This window comes from Delphinapterus leucas, chromosome 4, assembly GCF_059928025.1.
Source record: "Delphinapterus leucas isolate spDelLeu-1000000601 "Yukka" chromosome 4, BTC_Dleu_Yukka2, whole genome shotgun sequence".
Lineage (NCBI taxonomy): Eukaryota > Metazoa > Chordata > Mammalia > Artiodactyla > Monodontidae > Delphinapterus > Delphinapterus leucas.
The window spans coordinates 135,108,077-135,129,792 of record NC_143132.1 but is presented as its reverse complement, the minus strand read 5'-3'; the positions used below and the strand labels follow the sequence as shown (position 1 = coordinate 135,129,792).

Below are 21,716 nucleotides of genomic sequence, written 5' to 3'. Positions count from 1 at the left end.
TTATACTAACATGGATTTAATACTCATCACGTCCACAGTCCCTATTCAAATTCTGTGAGTTATCCCCAAAAGGTCCTTTATAACTATTTCTCATATTTCTAGGTCCAATATATATTTAAATATATTATAGGTCCACTGGGAAAAACATACAGACAGTGGCACCCCTGTAGGAATGAGCACCAAGACCTTGGCTTCTAGAACCATTCTCCAATAGAAGGAACCAAGGCCCCTTGGAAAAATAGCTGATTCTGTGGCTGGGGCAGGAAAAGTATAAGGTGAACCTGGAACATCATGCTGAAGAGCTCAGAGAGATGGGACGTATCAAAGCACAAAGGAGCCATTGTGAAAGCCCTCCACTGGCCAAATCTGGGACATTTTGAGCTTGAAAAGACATAATAATAGTAGTAAGAAATAATAACCCATTGAATAAAATAGGAACGCATAAGTCCATCCTGATTAAACAAATGAGTATAAGGGAAACATCTTCCTTATTGTAGAATGCTAATTACAGATGCAGAAATAATTATGAAGTTAAAAAACTATCGTTTGGCAACCAAGATAGTAATAATTGATTCAAGCAAGGATCATCAATGGGCACTAAAACTAGTGGGTGAATATTAGATGGCCATGACATTAACAAACAAGACAAAAATTTTAAAAATGTCAGTAAGAATGAGTATTCCACCTGCCCACTCTCTATCACTAACTGCTTATATTCCCCATCTAGAGTCCAGGCAGCTATTACTTCCCTCCTTCCCTCATGTCCCTTTACTCAACCTCAAATTTTTCCAGCAACTCATTTAGAATGAACTAGTACAGGACCAACTCCTCTAAGATGCCTTCCCCAGTGGCACACCTCCATCCCACAACAGAATCCTCTGTCCATATTGCTCTTATTATTGAATTCATCACATTCTGTAATAAACTATGGCCACAGGGAGCTCTTTTTTCCTCTTCTTACATCCCAACACCAACCACAGTACATGGCACACAGAAGTTGCTAAGTACTTACTTGAAGGAATAATTGGTTTGGCTAATTTTTCTTTCTTCCCTCCTGTTACTTTTGCTTTTTCCTTTAAGGGCTGTCCTTTTTCCTGCTACCTGAGTGTTACCCTAGGCTGGTTCTTTGTCATCCCTTGATTTCTCTTTGTACCCTTCCAAGTAGGGCTCCCCTCTCAAGGCCGCAACTGTCTTTGCAAAGACTCCAAAAGCCTTACCTCCTGAGGGGAATTTATAGAGGAGGCCCACCTCCCATCTAAATAACATCCCAGGATCTCTGTTTGCCCTGTGGTCATTTTTATGTACAAAGTACACTGGCACTGCAAACTCAACCTGTATAAATCCAAACTCCTCATACTTCTCTCAAAACCCAGTCCTCTTCACACAGCCTCTGTCCCCATGGAGGTCTTATATGCCCTGCCAGTCGAGCCTAGATTAAATTTTCAGTCAGTATGTTTTTTGTTTCTTCGGACTAGATATGTCTTCATTAAATTCTATGGTATGTTGTGATATGGAAGAACCAGGATACAAAGGCATAGAGACTGTATGATCTAATTATATAGATATGTGTCTGCACATCATATGAGTCTAGAAAAGAGACTAGAAGTAATGCACCAATGTTGAAGGTGAATGCTGTGGGATTATACTGGGTTTCAAAGTCTTCTTCCTTAAACTATGTAGCATTTTACAAATTAGCTGCAGTAAACAAGCATTATTTGTAGTGGAAAGAAAATTTTTTATCATGCCCTTCTAGATGCCCACTGCTCCTAACCCAGACCAAATCACCTCCCATCTCATTTTTCCTAGTTGTCCTATTTCAGGCTCACACATTAACACTGATTTCCATTCATAAGTTCTCATAGACCCACTTTTCTTCCTACCTAAGTGCCACACTCCATCCCACACTCAGGGCCTTGAGGATCTGAGCATGTTTAGCCTGACTGCCCAAGACTCTGTTCCAGGGGGGCTCTCCTCCACCCAATAGGAACACCGGGCACGTACCTGTCCGTGAGTCTTGCCGGAGCCCTCCATCCCCTCACAGAGAAGCGTTCCTCTCTCCTCCTCTCAGGCCTACACATGTTACAGGACACACCTGAAAGCTTGCCTTCTCCAGCTAGCCTTCCTGAGTTAATGTGCTCTCGCTGTGCTGGTTCCCTAGCTCACACAGCGTTTAGAGAGTGTTACACAAAATACAAAATGTTATTATCTGTGCCCTGCATTTTTGATTTTGGTATGTGTGCTATTTCCCCCCTCCAATAAGACTGTGTCTTGCAGAAGGCTGAGGACATGGTACTGAATAAATGCTTAAAGTACTAAGTAGAACAGAATGGGTTTGGAGAGAATAAGGATGGATTTCACTTGGAAGGTGTTGAGTTGGAGGGATGGGTAAGAAAAGAAAGGAGAAATGTTAAAAGGTGAGCAAAGATATGTGCAGGTACTGGTGGGAGGAAAGGCAGGCAATTTGGGGTTTTCTATAAAAACCAAAAGTGTACCTTTGGAGAGTGTAGGAAAAGGGATATTTTTACTCTCTATATAAATTTAAACTTTTAAAATACTGCATTCATATATTAGTTTTTCAATTAAATGAGAAAATTAAATTAAGAAAAAGACTGCAATCCTGTATTTTAGGAGAGAAGCAAAAACCGGGAAAACTTATTTGAGAATTGCCTTAGGAGGAAGGAGCTTAAACCTTGAGAATAGGTGAGATGTTCTTTTTTCAGAGAGAATACAGAAAAGATGAAGCAAGGGGCTGAGAACAGGATATGGACCTGTATGCACAGAGGCATGCGTGCATTCCACATAGAACTAGTACGAGCGAGCCAGATTTCACTCCTAAAAGTGAAATCTTTGGCCCTTCCAAAAGGGCTTCTGGGGAAAGTTCTTTTGCTTGCTAGTGCCAGATGGTACAGCACAAACCTGCTTAGAGGGTCACATTCTTTCTACACTGGAGCAGGAGATCCAAATGCTTTGGAATTTAGAAGAAATGAAGATCATTTTGAACATCATCCATAGAATGTGGTTCACCCTCCCCTGGCTGGGTGGGCAGATTGAAAGGAGTGGTCTCTGGGAATTCCTGGTAACTCTCTTCCTCTCCACATTACTGTAACCCCTGCTGGCCACTGGGTCCAGGCCCTCCACACGCCAGTGGGTTGGTCACATCTCCCCAGTGAGGTGTGCCTTGATCAAAACTGTGGCTGACCCACCTTTTCTGTACCCAAAAGAAAACCCTGAAGAGTGGGCAAAAACACTGCAGGAGAAAGATTTTGAGCTGCTATGCACCGATGGAAACAGGAAGTCTGTGGATAAGGCTAAAGATTGCCACCTGGCCCGAGCCCCGAATCATGCTGTGGTCTCACGGGAAGATAAGGCAGCTTGTGTTCGCAGAATATTAAACAGACAGCAGGTATGGTGGCACAGACAGGGCCTCCAACCCTTTCTTCCTGTGTGCGTGTGGATTATTTGGGGATTTCCCAGCTGAGTCCCAGCCCGTACCCCAGCATTCTTTTCCTGGAAGTTAGAACTGGGAGGGCATGGATTGTGGAACTGGATCTCCCAGGCCTCACTCTGCTCACTAGAGATCAGACCCCATCTGATGCATGTGTCCCAGGGTCCAAGTACCTGCCTTGCAGCTCGACGCTGACCTTGCTCTGTGGTACCCTCATTTTCCCCACTTCTGCCTTTTTTAAAATGAAGGTGACTGATCCTATTTCCCAGCCCTTCTAGATACAAGTCATGAAATGTGGACTGTGTTTCTCTTGCTTAGGCATACTAAGAACCATTCCAACAGGCAGTAGAACCCAGGAACCTACCCTGAGGGAACTTGTCCTCTGGGGAAAACAACCAACCCAGGGCTGGCCTTGTGGGGAGAGAGACTGCCTGAGTATTTTAATCCTAAAGACCCCTCCACCCACAAACACCACCCTCCCCTCAGTGACAGCTTCCTCTCTGTTGATCCACCATTGGTTTTCTTCTTTTAAAAATTAAGATAGCTACCTTTGTGAGTCCTCTGAAGGTAAATGGTACTAATAATTAGTATTTAATGGACATTTCCTAAGTGCTAGATGGAATGCTAAATGTTCTGTAATCATTATTTCACTTATAATCTTAGAAGGCCTGGAGGAGTTGAGCCTCTTATCAAGATAGGATCAAAGATGAACTTTTAAGTTCACATGAACTTAAAAGTCAAATATGAACTTTTAACAGCTACCTGTACTACTCCTCACTGGGTTGCTCATATTTAATATTTTCTTTGACAATAATACTTAAAAGGGACATGCTTCTTCCCTCTCATTTCCTGGAAGCCGCCCCCAAGACCATGGCCAACGAAGTGAGGAAGAGAGATCAGAGGTCAGCAGTGGGCAGGAGGCAGGGACTTCCCCAAGGAGATGGGACCAGGATAGACCCTACAGAGGACTTTGGGGCCTCATGGAAGCACAGATTTGTGGTCCATAATTGTATGAATGCCAGGTGATGGATGTGGAAAGATCCCGAGGCATCCTCTGCGGCTTCCCTTTCTTCCCAGGGTTGGTTCCCAGCTTCCAGTCCCCTCCATCCCATCCATGCGTTCCCAGCAGCTCTTTGCCACACGTCCTCATGCACTTTCTGTCCATTTGACAGGATCAATTTGGAAACAATGGAACTAACTGCCCGAGCAGTTTTTGTTTGTTCCACTCAGAAAACAAGGACCTTCTGTTCAGGAGTGACACTAAATGTTTGGCTGAACTTCCGAACGCAACAACGTATGAAACCTACTTAGGAACTGAGTATGTCACAGCTGTGGCTAACCTGAGACAATGCTCAACCTCAAGTGAGTAAGAGGAACAGCATTGGGGAATCTGCAAAACGAACATGTGCGGGGTTCTGGGTGCTGGATACAAAAGGAGGAGCGGGCTGCAGTCCCCAGGAGATGACCAACAGACAGGATGAAATGCTGAGGGAACAATGCAATCCCAGCATGAATGAAAGGCTAACTTGCATGGGCTGATCGTAAGGGGGCACGGGCTGAAGGCACTGAGGCAGTGACTGCCAGGACATACAGAATTCCATGCTATTACTAAGAAAAGGAAGAGAGTTATGTGCCCATGCCAATTACTCTGCTATAAACACCTTTTTATACAGTGCTGCCTTGTTCAAGATGGTAGCCTCTAGCTACATGTGGGTATTTAAATTTGTATTAGTATTAAACAAAATTTTAAATTTAGTTCCTCAGTCACACTAGCCATAATTCAAGCGCTCAATAGATACATGTGTCTCCACATAGATGAGCAAAGAGAACATTTCCAGCATTGCAGAGAGTTCTTTTACATGGTGCTGCTCCTGAAAGCTTGAAAAATGATAAGTTCCAGTAACTCTAAAGTTGCCATACACACCACAGGCATACCTCGGAGATGTTGCAGATTCAGTTTCAGACTATTGCAATAAAGGAATATTGCAATAAAGCAAGACATATGAAGTTTTTGGCTTTCCAGTGCACATAAAAGTTATGTTTATACTACAGTATAAAGTGTGCAATAGCATTATGTCTAAAAAGTGTCTAACAATATACGTACCTTAATTAAAAAATACTTTATTGCTAAAAAATGCTAACCATCATCTGAGCCTTCAGCAAGTCATAATCTCTTTGCTGGTGGAGGGTCTTACCTCAATGGTGCTGGCTGCTGACTGATCAGGGTGGTGGTTGCTGAAGGCTGAGGTGACTCTGGCAATTTCTTAAAATAAGACGACAATTAAGTTTGCCCCATCAATTGACTCTTCTTTTATGAACGATTTCTCTGTAGCATGCAATGTTTGATAGCATTTTACCCGCAGCAGAACTTCTTTCATAATTGGAGTTCCATCCTCTCAAGCCCTGCCGTTAGTTTATCAACTAAGTTTATATAATATTCTAAATCCTTTGTTGTCATTTCAACAATCTTCACAGCATCTTCACCATGAGTAGATTTCATCCCAAGAAACCACTCTCTTTGCTCATCCATGAGAAGCAACTCCTTATTCATTAAAGTTTTATCATGAGATTGCAGCAAGTCAGTCACATCTTCAGGCTCCTCTTCTAATTCTAGGTCTCTTGCTATTTCCACCACATCTGCAGTTACTTCCTCCACTGAAGTCTTGAACCCCTTATAGTCACCTATGAGGATTGGAATCAACTTCTCTCAAATTCCTGTTCATGATGATATTTTGACCTTTCTCCATGAATCACAAATATTCTTAATGGCATCTAGAATGAAGAATCCTTTCCAGAAGGTTTTCATTTGACTTTGCCCAGACCCATCAGAGGAATCACTATCTATGGCAGCTATAGGCTTATGGAATGTATTTCTTTCATAATGAGACTTGAGAGTCAGAATGACTCCTTGATCCATGGGCTGCAGAATGGATGTTGTGTGAGCAGGCATGAAAACAACATTAATCTTGTACATCTCCATCAGAGCTCTTGGGTTACCATGTACATTGTTAGTGGGCACTCATATTTCGAAAGGAATCTTTTTTTCTGAGCAGTAGGTCTCAATAGTGGGCTTAATATATTCAGTAAACCATATTGTAAACAGATGTACCGTCATCCAGGCTTTGTTGTTCCCTTTATAGAGCATATGCAGAGGAGACTAAGCATAATTCTTAAGGGCCCTAGGATTTTTGAAATGGTAAATGAGCATTGGCTTCAATTTCAAGTCACCAGCTGCATTAGCCCCTAACAAGAGAGTCAGCCTGTCCTTTGAAGCTCTGAAGCCAGGCATTGACTTCTCCTCTCTAGCTATGAAAGTCCTAGATGGCATCTTCTTCCAATAGAAGGCTGTTTTGTCTACATGGAAAATCTGTTGTTTAGTGTAGCCACCTTCATTAACTATCTTAGGTAGGTCTTCTGTGTAACTTGCTGTAGCTTCTACATCAGCACTTGCTGCTTCACTTTGCACTTTTATGTTCTGGAGATGGCTTCTTTCCTTAAACCTCATGAACCAACCTCTGCTGGCTTCAGGCATTTCTCCTGCAGCTTCCTCACCTCTCTCAGCCTTCACAGAACTGAAGAGAGTTAGGGCCTTTCTCTGGATTAGGCTTTAGCTTAAGGGAATGTTGTGGCTGGTTTGATCCTTTATCTAGGCCACTAAAACTTTCTCCATATCAGGAATAAGGCTGTTTCTTATCATTTCTGTGTCCACTGGAGCAGCACTTTTAACTTCCTTCAAGAACTTTTCCTTTATGTCCACAACTTGGCTAACTGTTTGGCACAAGACGCCCAGCTTGTCTTTGGACAGGCCTTCCTCACTAAGCTTAATCACATCTAGCTTTTGATTTAAAGTGAGAGATGTGCAACTCTTCCTTTCACTTGAACATTTAGAGGCCAGTGTAGGGTTATTAACTGGCCTAATTTCAATATTGTTGTGCTGGTGGAGCAGTCAGAACACACACAACATTTATCAATTAAGTTTGCCATGTTAATGGGCATGGCTTGTGGTGCCCCAAAACAATTAATAATAGTAACATCAAGGATTACTGACCACAGATCACCATAACAAATATATAATAATAATGAAAAAGTCTGAAATATTTCAAGAATTACCAAAATGTGACACAGAGACATGAAGTTAGCAAATGTTATTGGGAAAATGGCACCAGTAGACTTGCTTGATGCAGGGTTACCACAAACCTTCAATTTGTAAAAAACACAGCATCTGTGAAGTGCAATAAAGCGAAGCACAATAAAATGAGGTATGCCTGTACTTATCTAGAACACCAGTTTTCTAAGAACTAGAATACAGTAAAACACACCTTTGTACTATAGCTATGTTGGACATCATTTAATGACTTGGAATCATTTGGAAGATGTGGGAGAATACCATGTAGCTACAGGGAGGTTATTCTTCAACTGCAGAGTGCAGGTCCATAAGCCACAGTCCTTAAGATACTGATTCCCAGGTCCTGGGGATACTGATTCAGCAAGTCTGTGCCAGGTTCAGGGTTTCTGCATTTAAACACCTGCCCACATAATTCTGGTATAAGGAAGGATCCATGGCCACTGTTCTGAGTACCCAGGTTGTATTTACCTATATAGTCTGTGAGGGGGGGAGACTCTGGCCCTGCTGTACTCTGCTCCATCCCCAGCTCCCAGGACGGAAACTGGCACGTGCTGGGTGCTTAGTGCATCTCGTTATGTTAGTTCCTCACTTGGATCAGAGAGGACAGTCCTCCCAGGCTCGTTCCAGCCACATGGACTCAGGCGTATGAGCCCTGCCCGTAAGACACAAGATGGGGGATGATGTAGGGCAGGGAAATCCTGTTACCATTCTTGGTGTGAGACACTGCCCGCTGTAGGCACAAGAGCTGTGCAGGCAGGAGGAGGAGGCCACTAGGAGAACGGCCAGGTCCACCCATCAGAAGAGCAGGGCAATGGGTCTGAGCACTTTTGTATCAGGCTTAACTGTTGATTCACTTAACAGAAAACAAATATAGGTAGATATTAACTGCCCTACCCCTCTGCTCTGTCCCCACAGAACTCCTGGAAGCCTGCAGTTTCCACAGAGGTTAAAATCCAAGAGTGGGGCCACCACCTGATGGAGATGGGAGCTCACCGGACCCATAAGCTTCCCCTGGTTTTGCTGGTCTGAGTGGTTTGGTTGCCTTCAGTTTGGTGGTGGCACCTCTGCGGGACAAAATAAAAATTATTATTGGTTTTATCTTTTAAAAACTTCATTTTTTCCCTAAATGTTTGGTCTGGAAGGGCTAAATACATGTGCAACTAGCCCTTCCTTCAGAGCTCAAGATTCATTTGCTCTTTCCCATAGCCATACCTCCTGGGTACAGTCCAAGTAGGAATTCTTTCTAAAAGGGGTCTGCATGGTCATTATAATATAATCAAGTGTATAAGGCTGTGTGTGGTGTGTGTGTGTGTGTGTGTGTGTGTGTGTGTGTGTGTGTGTGTGTGTTGCTGGGGAAGGGGAAGGAAGGAGGATGCAGAGTAAGTATTGAGATGGAGCATTCAAGGCAGTACAGAAAAAGAATATAGACGATTTACACATTTAAAATATTTTTCATAAATTTCATCAGGTATACGTGAAGTCCTGACTCTTACTGCTTGGAAAAGTGAATCACTGGAAACTCTTCTTGCTAAAAATCATAGCTTGACCCCGCCTCCCATGGCAGTCACTGCCCTGTCTCCTCCCATTCTTAGTGGAGCTCCTGAAAGGTGGAGCCTTATTCTTCCCACCCCTCACTGGTTATTAATGGCTGAACACAGAGAAATCAGCCTTCTGCTCCACTCATATCCCTGCAGCTACTTGGGTCAAGGTTACCACCCACCTGCCAGCTGTGAAAACCAACTTGTTCTTTCATCCTTGAGTCTGTTTACTAACTTGATATGGCTGACCACTCACCCTTCCTTGGAACCCTCTCCCAGTTTCTCTGACACAGCAGCTCTTCGCTTTGGTTCCTACCTCTCTGTCCTCTTGTGGTCTTACTGTGGGCTCATCCTACCAGTTCTGAAAAGTAGGGTAATCTTCCCGGGGTTCTTCTCTTGATCCAGTGCTTTTCCAGGCCCTCCGTAAGCAATGAGAATGACTCCTGGGCATCTACATCTATTGTGCTCACCCCTGCTTCCAGCATCCCACACTCACACCTCCTCCTGCCTGTGCATCTATACGGTAGAGTTCGCACAGCAATCGGAAGCCCAACAGAAAGAAAAGTGAGGTGATCATCTTACCCCTTCCCTCTCCTGCTTCCCTAATCCAACTATTGTTTCCATATATTTCATACTGGGTAAAGACATGGTCTGCTACCCACTCACAGGAGTCACAAACTGAGGAGTCAAATTTCAATTCACTCTTTCCCCTCATTCCACATCCAATGTCAGCAAGTTCTGCTGATTTTGCCTTCTAAACAACTCTTCAGTTTGCCCCTTTGTTTCCTAACTCCTCTACACTCTGGGGAACAGCTGCAGGTAGGGGGTTCTGAACACAACAGTCCACATCTCTCAACTTTCTAGTAACCAAGGAAACAGACCCTGGGTCCATTTTGCAGACCAGACCTGATGTTCACCTTTTTACATACAGCCCTGCTTTGCTTTGAGTCTAGCAACACTCTGCTTTATGTAATATCCACCTAAACTCCACCCTCACCTCAAATCCTATAATAATTCTTTCTTTTCCTTTGTTTGGTGAGATGTCCCACCATTCCTCTGGCGTGTGGTCTGTCTTATTGCAATGAGCCAACAAATCTAATTTTATCAACAACGCGCTGAGTACCTACCATGATCCAGGCACTGTTCTACGGACTGTTAACACAGCAAGGCATATTATAGTCTCTGAAAATAATTTCTGTCTATTTTTTATTTATTCCTCCCTCTAGACTGCCTTCTTGTCAGTATATCTGTACAATGTCTGAAATCATGTTCACCAGATACTATTGGTATAAAAACTAAGGCGATTTGTGTCTTTCTTCTTTGATCTTTCATTATTATATTGAGTTTTTAATATAATAAATGTCTCATTTTAATTCTTTTTTAAAAAATCCTCCATGTTTTCAAAGAAACAGAGTTAAAGAGATAAGCCAGAGTAGGGGAATCACATGATTGGTGTCCTTGAGTCTGAGATAGGTTCCATTATGATTTGGAGCTGCTGGGAACAGGAGAGAAAAATGTGTCCGGTGAATGAGACATTTTAATTAATGGAAGAGAAGAAAAAATTGTCTATGTTGGTTTTATTGTAACTCTCCATCTGCTGTTAGAATCAGGGAGCAGAGCACTTTCAGCCAGCAGCAGTCAGTGTCTGCACGTCCTTCCTTGACATCCATCCCCACAGAGCCCCTGGGAGCCTGCGGAGTCCCTGAGGCAGAGACGTGAGAGGACAGGAAGCCTCCGACGCCATTCTCTCCTGCTCTCATTACTCAGAATGGCAGCACCACCTTCTAACACGAGGGTGGAAGGTGTGCACATTTCTTCTGCCTTCATAATACGCAGGAAACAAATTGAAAAACAGCATGACCATGTCTTATCAAAGCCCTGCTTCCTCATCCCCAAATTTCTCCACCAACACGGCACTTGTTCACTCACGTAGCTCTGACTAAAAATCCCTATACACTGAGGACATTTCTGGTAGATGTTCTCCATGCCTGGCCCTTCCTCCTTCCCTGCATTTTTAGTCCCTAACAGAAGTTATTATAAAGGAACTGTGTGTGTGTGTGTGTGTGTGTGTGTGTGCGCGCGCGTGTTGGGTGGTGGATACAGAGTAGGGATCAAGACCATAAGAAAGAAAAGAAATAGAATGTGGTAAGATTCCTGTCAGTTCTGACAGTTTTAATTCATAATGCTAATTTAAAATATAGAAGTTGGTTTACTAACTTTAACCTCCCATCCTAAACATCCTTCCTTAATCTGGAGTCCCTGTTGCCTACCTTTATCAATGAAATGCCTGGAAAATGAATTATACTGTGTTAGAGCATATAGTCAAGCATAAAGGAGCCCGACTGCCTGGAATCGGTGGGTAGGTTACTCAATCCCTGTCCCAGTTTTCCCTCTGTAAAATTGGGATAATGGGTCATTGTGAGGATTAAACAAATTAATAAATTTAAAGTATTTAGAACAATGCCTGGCTCTAGCAACCACTCATTAATGTGAGCAATTATCCTTATTACCTTGTCTCCCCCCACCCCTCCCCGCTGTTCCCCCTGAGCTCACTTTTCACTCAAGCCTTCAACCTCTGCTGCAGAGATGCTGCTGGCCAATTCCAGGACACGTTTTACTCCTGTGTCGCTGACCCTCCCTTCTCAGGCTTCTTTGTGGGGTTCCCTCTCCTCCTCATTCCTCATGCTCTCCACAATTTAATGACCGCTTGTTTACATATGACTTCCAAATGAAAATCTAGCACCTATTGCTGACTTCACATTTGTTTACTGTATCACCTGCTTGATATACGATTTCAGACTTCCCAGAGGCACCGGGAACTCCATATACACAAAAGAGAGGCAGTTTTCATCCTGGCTATGTCCCCAGCTCCAAAGACCCTTCAACTGAGTTCTCTGATTCGCGTTAAGCACTTTGATCTTCCCAGCAACACACACCAAGTGCTTCAGATGCAGTCTTGATAGCTCTCCTTCTCCTTAACTCAGCTTATCCAATTAATCACTAAATCCTATATATTTTCCTTCTAAATATCTCTCATGTCTGTGCCCTCCTTTCCACTTTCCACATTTCCCTGGTTCAGACCCTGTGCATCATTTGCCAAAACACTGCAACAGCCCCAGCTGGTCTCCCTGCCTCCAGTCTTTTCCCTCTCAAACCATAGTTCTCCATTGATCTGCCAGTCATCTATTTCACTCCCAACTGAAACTTCTTATTGCACTCTAGATAAAGTCTAGGTTCCTCAGCATAGCACACGGTCCCTTCATGTCTGTTTTTTGCCAACATTTCCTGCTTCATCTCCTGCCACTTCTGCTGAAATGACACCTGCTTAGTGACAGAGACTGCAAACTGGCAGCCCCTAGGCCGGCTACTTCTGACCCTATGAGGTGTTTTATTTGGGCTACAAGTTTTCATTACTTGCTGAAATTTAAAAAGTGGAAAATTTCTCTTAAAAACCTTTCTTTCTGGCTTCTCTTGAAAAACTGAAGAACTGGCCACCTTGCTCCCACATACCTGCCTGGCAGAGTGGTGGCTGCCCCCTTAGGGCAGGAGTGACAGTTTTCAACAGGCTCTGCCCGTCCCATTGACTTTCCTGGCTGCTTCCCTTAACGTAGGTATCTCAGTTGCAGCCCTGGATTTACAGTGTAGGGACACTGAATTGCTCTTTTCTTCTGCACAGAGCACCCTTTCTCCTGTTTCACCTGCAGAGGATAACTCATCCTTCATGGCCCAGTTCCTGTCGTTTTCCTCCGGGAGCTTTTCTCTGAACCCATGTGGATTAGGCGCCCCTTTCTGCATTCCCATACCGCACCTTACATCTTCAGTCACACCTCCTGCCACGTGATTTTCCGATGAAATATTTGTGTAATGCTTGAGTTCCTCACAAGACACCTCACCTCACGAAGGGAGCGACTAGAAATCTTCAGCAGAGATTTCTCGAGCCATTCATTTTATTCATCCATCATTTTGTCAACAACCATGAAGAGAGCGGCGACATCTGACTCATATCTTAAAGGATGAGCGTGTAACTCATACTTGTGTCTGGCAGCTCAGTCTTTTCGGCGGGAGCGCAGTGTCCAAGAGAACTACAACTACCATCAGGACCTTCGGGATCCCGGCCTCCGAAGGAGGAAATATAACTTAGGAACTACCACTCCCGTGATGCTCCGCTTCGGACGCCTGCGCAGAGCCGAGGGCCACGTAGGTTTTGCGGTGCCGCTTAGCAAGATCTCAGCCATGGCTTCCGCGGACTCCCGGCGGATGGGGAACGGCGGCAGTGTCGGAGGCGCCTTCCAGCTCTACCTGGACTCCTTGCGGCAGGAACTGTGGCAGAGGGACCCGACGCTGCTGTCAGTCGTGGTGGCGCTCGTCGCGGTGCTGCTGACGCTGGGTAAAGAGGCGGCCGGTAGATATGGCGGGTGCAGGGCTGGCGGGGATCCGAGCTTGGACTGGGCTTGTGCAGACCGCGGACGCGGAACGGACATGGCATCGGGGGGGCGTCTAGAGAGGGGGAATCACCCCTTATACCAACCTGCCCTCCTGTCTGAAGCAGCAGGAGCAGCGCAGCGTTACTAGCCCCTGTTCTGCGTGAGCGCGCGGTTTTCTCCCTTTCATTGCTCTTGCTACGAAGACTGCAATGGTCGTCGCTCCAAGTTTGAGCATCCTATGTTTGCGAACTGGGCGCTGGGGACACAAAGCTAATGAGCAAGATTGCGCTTGAAGAGTACGCCGTCGGTGTAGGGGCTGCAGATGCAGAAAAATTGACAGCTGTTAGTGGCAGGTACTCAGCGGAGTCCCTAAAACAATAATGATTATAATGGTGGTAATAACAATGGAGGTAAGTTCCAGGTGAATGAAGTGTTCTGTGGTAGACTTAATTTCCCACAGCCCAACCATACATGCATATTGTTGATAATCAAGGCATAATTTTGGTTGTTTTTCTCTATTCCACAGTGTTCTGGAAGTTCATCCGGAGCAGAAGGAGCAGTCAAAGAGCTGTTCTTCTTGTTGGCCTTTGTGACTCCGGGAAAACATTGCTTTTTGTCAGAGTAAATGCTTTGATTTACACCTCTCTTAAACTTGATAGGAAATTTTAGGGCACCCCATTATTCCTGTGAGGTGTACTTTGGAAAAGAAGCTGTGCTGACAAATTGGGGAGTTAATTCTTGAATCACTTGGTAGGATGAAAAGACTCTTGAAAAGCTCTTAAACTGGAATTTGACCATTTCTATTCTCTTGTACTTGCCAGATACTGACATTTAACCCTTATCCCATTTAAGGGTTTTATATACTACTTTCATGTCATGGCTAAGGATGCCAGACCAGCTGAAGAGATAGAGGGGCAGTAATCTGTATACAGTGTATAATTTTTCTGAGACTTTGTCAAAGAAACTTTTTTAAAGGGTGATTCTTCTTCTGCCTATTGGCTACTTAGGCTTCTTTTCACTAATATTTATTTTGAGTCCATGTAGTATTTTTATTTATTTATTTATTTATTTATTTATTTTTTGCGGTACGCGGGCCTCTCACTGTTGTGGCCTCTCCTGTTGCGGAGCACAGGCTCCGGATGCGCAGACTCAGCAGCCATGGCTCACGGGCCCAGCCGCTCCGCGGCATGTGGGATCTTCCCGGACCGGGGCACGAACTCGTGTCCCCTGCATCGGCAGGCGGACTCTCAACCACTGCACCACCAGGGAAGCCCTATGTAGTATTTTTAAATGTTTGGTTTTTGCTACAGAGAGTAGCAGAGGTTTTCTTCTGATTACTCTTCTTTTTGAGAGTATAAATTATTTCCCTTCCACTTTGATGATTGTAAATGTTGATGGAAGGTCAGTAAATTTGGCCACTAACCATTTGAAACTATTATTTGAAAATAATAGTTTAAAAATAATAGTTATCCCCCTCCTCTCGTTAAGGAGAGGGGAATGAAGTTTGCAATTAATAAGATTTTTGTACAAGCAAAGGAAGAAAGAAAAAAAATACTAATATGGTCCTTTTCAGCTATTGCAAGTAACATTCGTTTATTTGACCTTACACCTAGGAGAGTTAGAGCAAAGTTACTTTCTTTAGGTTTGCTATTTATATGTTTACTCTGATCTCCTCCATGTTGTGTTTTGTTTTGTTTTGTTTTACAGTTGTTAACAGGCCTTTACAGAGACACTCAGACTTCCATCACTGACAGCTCTGCTGCCTACAGGGTCAACAGTAACAGGGTAAGAGGTTCCTAGAATGTGGGGAGTCTGACAGTTTTACTTTACTTTGGTGTGTCAGGAAAAGACATTTCTAGGATAAATTAGTCTGAGGGCATAGGTACGTTCATAGCTTATTTTTATGGATAAATATTGTGCATGTGACAAATTCTTCTTTTGACCATCCAAGCAGTGGACTTAAATCATGCCCTCCCCTGCTTTGTTGTACCTTATGCACACTGATTATTTATTAATTTTTGTTTCTGTTTCTTAATTCCAACTTTACCATGAGTTCTTAAGAGTGAGCATTAAGCCTTTTTCTTTAGTACATGTATATGGGACAAAAATTCAAAAGGTTAGAAGGGATATTGGGTGAAAAGTAATTTTGCCATTCCTATCCCTTCTTACAAGTCTTCTCTTTGGAGGTAGTAACTTACCATTTTCCTGTATAGCCTTCCAGATGGTCTATGCTATACAAACATATCTGTATATCTTTACTTTTTTCTTTTTTAACACTGTGTTCTACCCCCTCCCGTTTGTTTTTGTTTTTAATTTAACAATATAACTGATACAGCTTGGATTTGTTTTCATTTTTTCTTCCTCATTTGCATACATAGTACTACCAGGTTGATTTATGACCTGCATAGTATGCCATTATGTGGCTATACCATACAATTTTTTTTTTCCTTTCTTAAAGCCTTTACTTTTGAGACATGACAGAAAAGTCTTACAGGTACACATGGAAAAGTAGTACATGATCACAGTTGAATGTGAAGACAGTATAATCAGAAAGCTTTTACTCCTGTCAACTAATGTTGAGTTTTTATTTAATAAGAGCCCTATTAACAGACATTTAGTTTTTTGGTTGTTACAATCTTGCTTTTACAAACAGTGTTGCAGTGGATATCTTATGGAGTATACATGAGTATATTTAAAAAACACCAATAAGGAATCGTGAGAAGGACTTTTTATGTACCTGTATGGCCCCAGAATGTAGATAGTGACTGCCAAGCCAATTATAATGCTTAATAGGTATTTAGTTAGTGGGTGGAAGGAAGGTGGGTGGATGACTGATTGGAGGCATTAGATGTATAGATGGATGAATTAGAATGGTGATTTTAGAGACTTTTTCTCCCTCTCCTTGGGCCCTCCCCACCCCCGCCCTGCCCTTTTCTGGTACCTCCAGTATTAAACATTGTAAGCAAAGATAAAGAGACATCCTTTTAAATGTCTTAGAGGTATTTTTTTTCTTTTTTCAATAATGGCACTATTTCTGACTCAGACCTTTTTAAACTCCCAAGGATTCAGATTTTGAAATTTCAGATTTGGGAGATCTTTAATTCTTGGGGCACTTGTACTAGATCTTTTAAGTGGGGTATTCCAGGGTATGCTTTAGACCTGTACTTTCCAACAGAGTAGCCACTGATCGTGTGTGACTGTTGAGCACCTGAAATGTGACCAGTCCAAATTGAGGGCTGCTATAAGTATAAAATATACATCAGATCTTGAAGACTTGGGATGAAAAAAAGAATAAAATATCAATTTCTTGAATTTTTTTATATGTTATAAAGCTAATTTAGATATACTGGGTTATGTAATACATATTTTTAAAATTTTACCTGTTTCTTTTTACTTTTTTAATATAGCTATCAGAAAACTTAACATTACAAATAAGACTTGCATGTTTCTATTGAATATGTAAAACATCCCTCCCTTTTTTACTTCTTTTCCCACCCTCTTTATGTTTTAGATTTAGTCTCTCAAAATAGTAATGTATTTAGTACTGTACCTTATGGATTGTTTATAGTATGTGTTGTGGTGCTGATTACGAAATGTGATGGGGGTCCCAACCTGAGGTCCCTACACTACCAGTATAAAAATAGAAAAAAGGCTAATATACTTCGTGTATTACCTATAAAAGATCAAACAGACTAAGTGACAGGTCACAGTGTATCCAGCTGTAATTATGTCAAATCTGTGCATAATGCTGACTCCCTCCTGCTGAATAGTGGTTGAGGCTGGCTGTGGAGAAGGCAGAACATAATGAGAAATGATCCGTGGGTCTGATAAATGTGCCGGGGCTATACCTGAGAGTCTTAGGATTGAGCATTGCCACATCTGCATTGAACCTGAGCTCAAGAATGAAGGCCTGGCATGAATAGCATGGAAGTGGGCACTTAATCAGTCTGCTCTGTAGTGGCACAACCCCGCCCTGTTCAGTGATTGTCACCTGGATCAAGAATTGACAAAAAATATTGACAGAGTTGGAACAAATAAATGGTGTGTCTAGTGGACATATGTTTTAAAATTAGATTGCAGTAGAAATATAAAAGAATGTTTTGTTTTTATAAAGGTTGGGGATCCCTGCAGTGGTAACATGTTATGTGATAAAATGTAGATTCTTATATTATTTAGTTTGTGAATATATTACTGGTTTTTCACATGTTTTTGCTTTTATTCATACTGGTATTTTTCCCAGCCTCAGGTGGACTTTCCTGACTTCCCCATACAGGGTCAGGTTTCTCACGTACCCTCAGAACATTGATCAAAGTTGTAATTTTACATTTACATGTAATTTTACATTGTGTTGACCTTTCTGATTATATTATAAACTCTGTTAGGGCAGGACCATGTTTTTGTCCATTGTTAAATCTCCAGAGCCTTCACTCCATGATTTATAAATAGAGGATGCTCTGTGGACATTTGTTTGATTCATTAATCAGTTACAGTGACCTTTTTTGATTCATTAATTGGGTACCATTCTGATACCTGCGATCTGATATGAAAGATTTATGTTGTAAATGTGAATCCGGACTGAAACATTAATAATATTGCTGGCATCCTTAGGGCACTAGCCTGACCTTGATTGACCTCCCTGGCCATGAGAGCTTGAGACTTCAGTTCTTAGAGCGGTTTAAGGCTTCAGCCAGGTAAGTAGGAAGTGGGAAGGGCTTGTCTGAAATCTGTATATCAAGGCCAGCTATGTTGTTTGCTCTCATGGTATTCTGGAGGCATCCTGGTGTCCTGGAGTGGAAAGAGCATGGACCCTGGGGTCAGCATTTCTGGGATGCAAGTCCACTTTCACTTGGATTATATGAGATAATATTTGAAAATATTTCTCAGAGTGTTCAGAAAGCGTTTACCCTTATTAGGATGTCAGTAAATTTTTCATTTACTCTGAGGACAAATTTAGTAATGTGTAGAACTATTAAAATCTGAAAAAAGAATTTTAAAGCTAGGTGGCATCTGAGAAGATATTAAAATCCAACATTATGTATTTCCATCCTTAAATTATCTAAACTTGCCGCCTGAAAAGTACAGAAGAATATTTTCATATTTCGTTTAGTATTGTCCTAGTATTACTGACCCTTATTTCCTAAATTTCTTGTGGTTCAGCTTAAGATGCTTTATTCTTGTGTAGTCTCTAACACTGGTAGGAGCTTGAGGAAAATCAAAATACCACATTTCATTTATTTTAAGACACATTTTAACATCTATGAAATTGGAATGCCACTTATAGTTAATGGTGTCATAGTTTAATTGGCAGTATTTTCTTTCTTAGTTGAACCTGAAATAATATGTGTTTTAATTGATGGAATCTGGGTTGATGGAATGAGGTAGTTGTTTCTTTCCTTATTTTTGAAGGTACCTTGTTTTGTATTTTGTTGTTGCTTCTTGGCCCACAAGGTGGTGATGATGAGCAATCTGTCATAGTTGAGACTGTTACTTGATTTTAAAAAAAAAAAAAAAAAATGGACTTCCCTGGTGGTGCAGTGGTTGAGAGCCCGCCTGCCGATGCAGGGGACACGGGTTTGTGCCCCGGTCCGGGAAGATCCCACGTACTGTGGAGCGGCTAGGCCTGTGAGCCATGGCCACTGAGCCTGTGCGTCCGGAGCCTGTGCTCCGCAATGGGAGAGGCCACAACAGTGAGAGGCCCGTGTACTGCAAAAAAAAAAAAGAGACTATTTTTAGAGAGTTTTAGGTTCACAGCAAAATTGAATAGAAGGTACAGAGATTTCCCATATAACCCTACCCCTGCACATGTCTAACCTCCCCTATTATCAGCATCCTTCACCCCAGTGGTTCATTTGTTGCAGCTGATGTACCTAAATTGACACATAATAATCTCTCAGTCTGTATGTTACATTAAGATTCACTCTTGGTGTTGTACATTCTAGGAATCTGAAGAAATGTACAATGATATGTAGTCACCATTATAGTATCTTAGAGAGTAGCTTCACTGCCCTAAAAATTCTCTGCGCTGCCAGTTCATCTTTCTCTCCCCTAACCCCTCACAACCACTCATCTTTTTATTGTCTCCATAGTTTTGCCTTTTTCACAATTTCATATAGTTGGAAACATACAGTATGTAGCCTTTTCATGTTGGCTTCTTTCACTTAGTAATATGCATTTAAGTTTCTTCCATGTGTTTTCATTGTTTGATAGCTTATTTCTTTGTAGTGCTGAATAATATGCTATTGTCTAGATGTACCACAGTTTATTTATCCATTTACCTGTTGAAGGACATCTCAGTTGCCTCCAAATTTTGGCAGTTCTGAATTAAGCTGGTATTTGTGTACACATAAGTTTTGGGGTAAATATCAAGGAGCACAATAGCAGAATCATATAGTAAGAGTATGTTTAGTTTTGTGAGAAACTGCCAAACTCTCTTCCAAAGTGGCTGTACCATTTTGCATTCCCACCAGCGATGAAAGAGTTCCAGTCACTCTGCATCCTGACCAGCATTTAGTGTTGTCAGTGTTCTGGATTTTGCCATTCTAATGGGTATGTAGTGGTATCTAATTGTTGTTTTAATTTGCATTTCCCTGATGACATATGATGTGGAGCATCTTTTTATATTTGCTATTTATAAGTTATTTAAATCTTGTTTGGTGAGGTGTCTATAAAGATCTTTGACCCATTTTTTAATTAAGTTGTTTGTTTTCTTACTGTTGAGTTTCAAGAGTTCTTTTATATATTTTGGGTAACGGTCCTTATCAGATATATCTTTTGCAGATATTTTCTCCCAGTCTGTGGCTTGTTTTCTCATTCTCTTGATGTTGATTTTTGTAGAGCAGAAATTTTTATCTTTACTGAAGTCCAGTTTACCATGGATTGTATTGTATATAAAAAGTCATTGTCAAACCCAACATCATCTAGGTTTTCTCCAGTGTTATCTCCTAGGAGTTTTGTAGTTTTGGTTTACGTTTAGGTGTGTGATCCTTTTTTTTTTTTTTTGCATCGGCAGGCGGACTCTCAACCACTGCGCCACCAGGGAAGCCCCTGTGTGATCCATTTTAAGTAAATTTTTGTGGAAGGTGTAAGTTCTGTATATCTAGATTCATTTTTTTGCATGTGGATGTCTAGCTGTTCCAGCACTATTTGTTGAAAAGACTATCTTTGCTTCATTTGTTGCCTTTGCTCCTCCATCAGAGATCACTTGACCGTATATATGAGGGTCTCTTTCCGGACTCTGTTCTATTGATCTATTCTCTCACCAATACCATGCTGTCTTTGTTACTATAGTTTCATAGTAAGTTGGTAACATCAGTTCTCCAACTTTATTCTTCTTCAGTATTGTGTTGACTATTCTGGGTCTTTTGCCTCTCTGTATAAACTTCAGAATCAGTTTGTCAGTATCCACAAATAAGTTGCCAAGATTTTTATTGGGATTGCATTGAGTCTGTAAATCAAGTTGGGAAGAACTGACATCTTGACTCTATTTAGTCTTCCTATCCATGAACGTGGAATATCTCTCCATTTTTCTAGTTCTACTTCAATTTTGTTGATCAGAGTTTCATAGTTTTCCTGATACAGATTTCATATGATTTGTACCTAAGTTTCATATTGTGGGATGCTAATGTAAATGGTATTGTGTTTTTAATATCAAATTCCATTTGTTCATTCCTGATATTTGGGTAAGCAATTCACTTGTGTATCAACCTTGTATCCTGCAACTCTGCTATAATTGCTTATTAGTTCCTGAGCTTTTTGGTTGATTTTTTCAGATCATCTACAGTCATTTCATGTGCGAATACAGACATTTTTATTTCTTCCTTCCTAATCTATATCTTTTATTTCCTGTTGTTGTCCTAATGCATTAGCTTGAAATTACAGTGCGATGTTGCAAAAGCAATGGTGAGATGGGACATCCTTGCTGTGTTCCTGGTCTTAGCAGGAAATCTTTGATTTTTTTCACCATTAAGTATGATGTTAACCATTTGATTTTTGTAGATATTCTTTATCAAGTTGAAGTTCCCTTCTATTCTTAGTTTACTAGGAGGTTTTATCATGAATGGTTGTTTGATTTTGTCAAATGCTTTTTTGGATCTGTTGATACGATTGTGTGATTTTTCTTTTTTAGTTTATATATCAATGAAATGATTATGTTAATTGATGATTGAACGTTGAACCAGCCTTTC

General features: G+C 41.7%; 2 protein-coding genes across 3 annotated transcripts in view; both read left to right on the top strand.

The window, feature by feature from the left end:
* The window catches only part of TF (transferrin), a 32,911-nt gene extending 20,431 nt beyond the window's left edge, over nucleotides 1-12,480 (top strand). The window contains 3 exon segments of the mRNA XM_022582524.2: nucleotides 3,222-3,403; nucleotides 4,618-4,807; nucleotides 8,487-12,480. Coding sequence (XP_022438232.2) covers nucleotides 3,222-3,403; nucleotides 4,618-4,807; nucleotides 8,487-8,575 — 461 coding nt within the window. The 3' untranslated portion in view covers nucleotides 8,576-12,480.
* Nucleotides 12,481-13,284: 804 nt separating this feature from the next.
* SRPRB (SRP receptor subunit beta) overlaps nucleotides 13,285-21,716 on the top strand; it is a 38,448-nt gene continuing 30,016 nt past the window's right edge. The window contains exons 1-4 of one of the 2 annotated variants that reach the window (XR_016393140.1): nucleotides 13,285-13,496; nucleotides 14,060-14,154; nucleotides 15,241-15,318; nucleotides 18,142-18,224. Coding sequence is in view for 1 of the 2 variants with exons in the window: in XM_022582525.3 (XP_022438233.2) it covers nucleotides 13,343-13,496; nucleotides 14,060-14,154; nucleotides 15,241-15,318; nucleotides 18,142-18,224 (410 nt within the window). In the remaining variant the exon portion in view is untranslated. The remainder of the gene's footprint in view (nucleotides 13,497-14,059; nucleotides 14,155-15,240; nucleotides 15,319-18,141; nucleotides 18,225-21,716) is intronic. The other variant, XM_022582525.3, reaches the window with a different exon arrangement.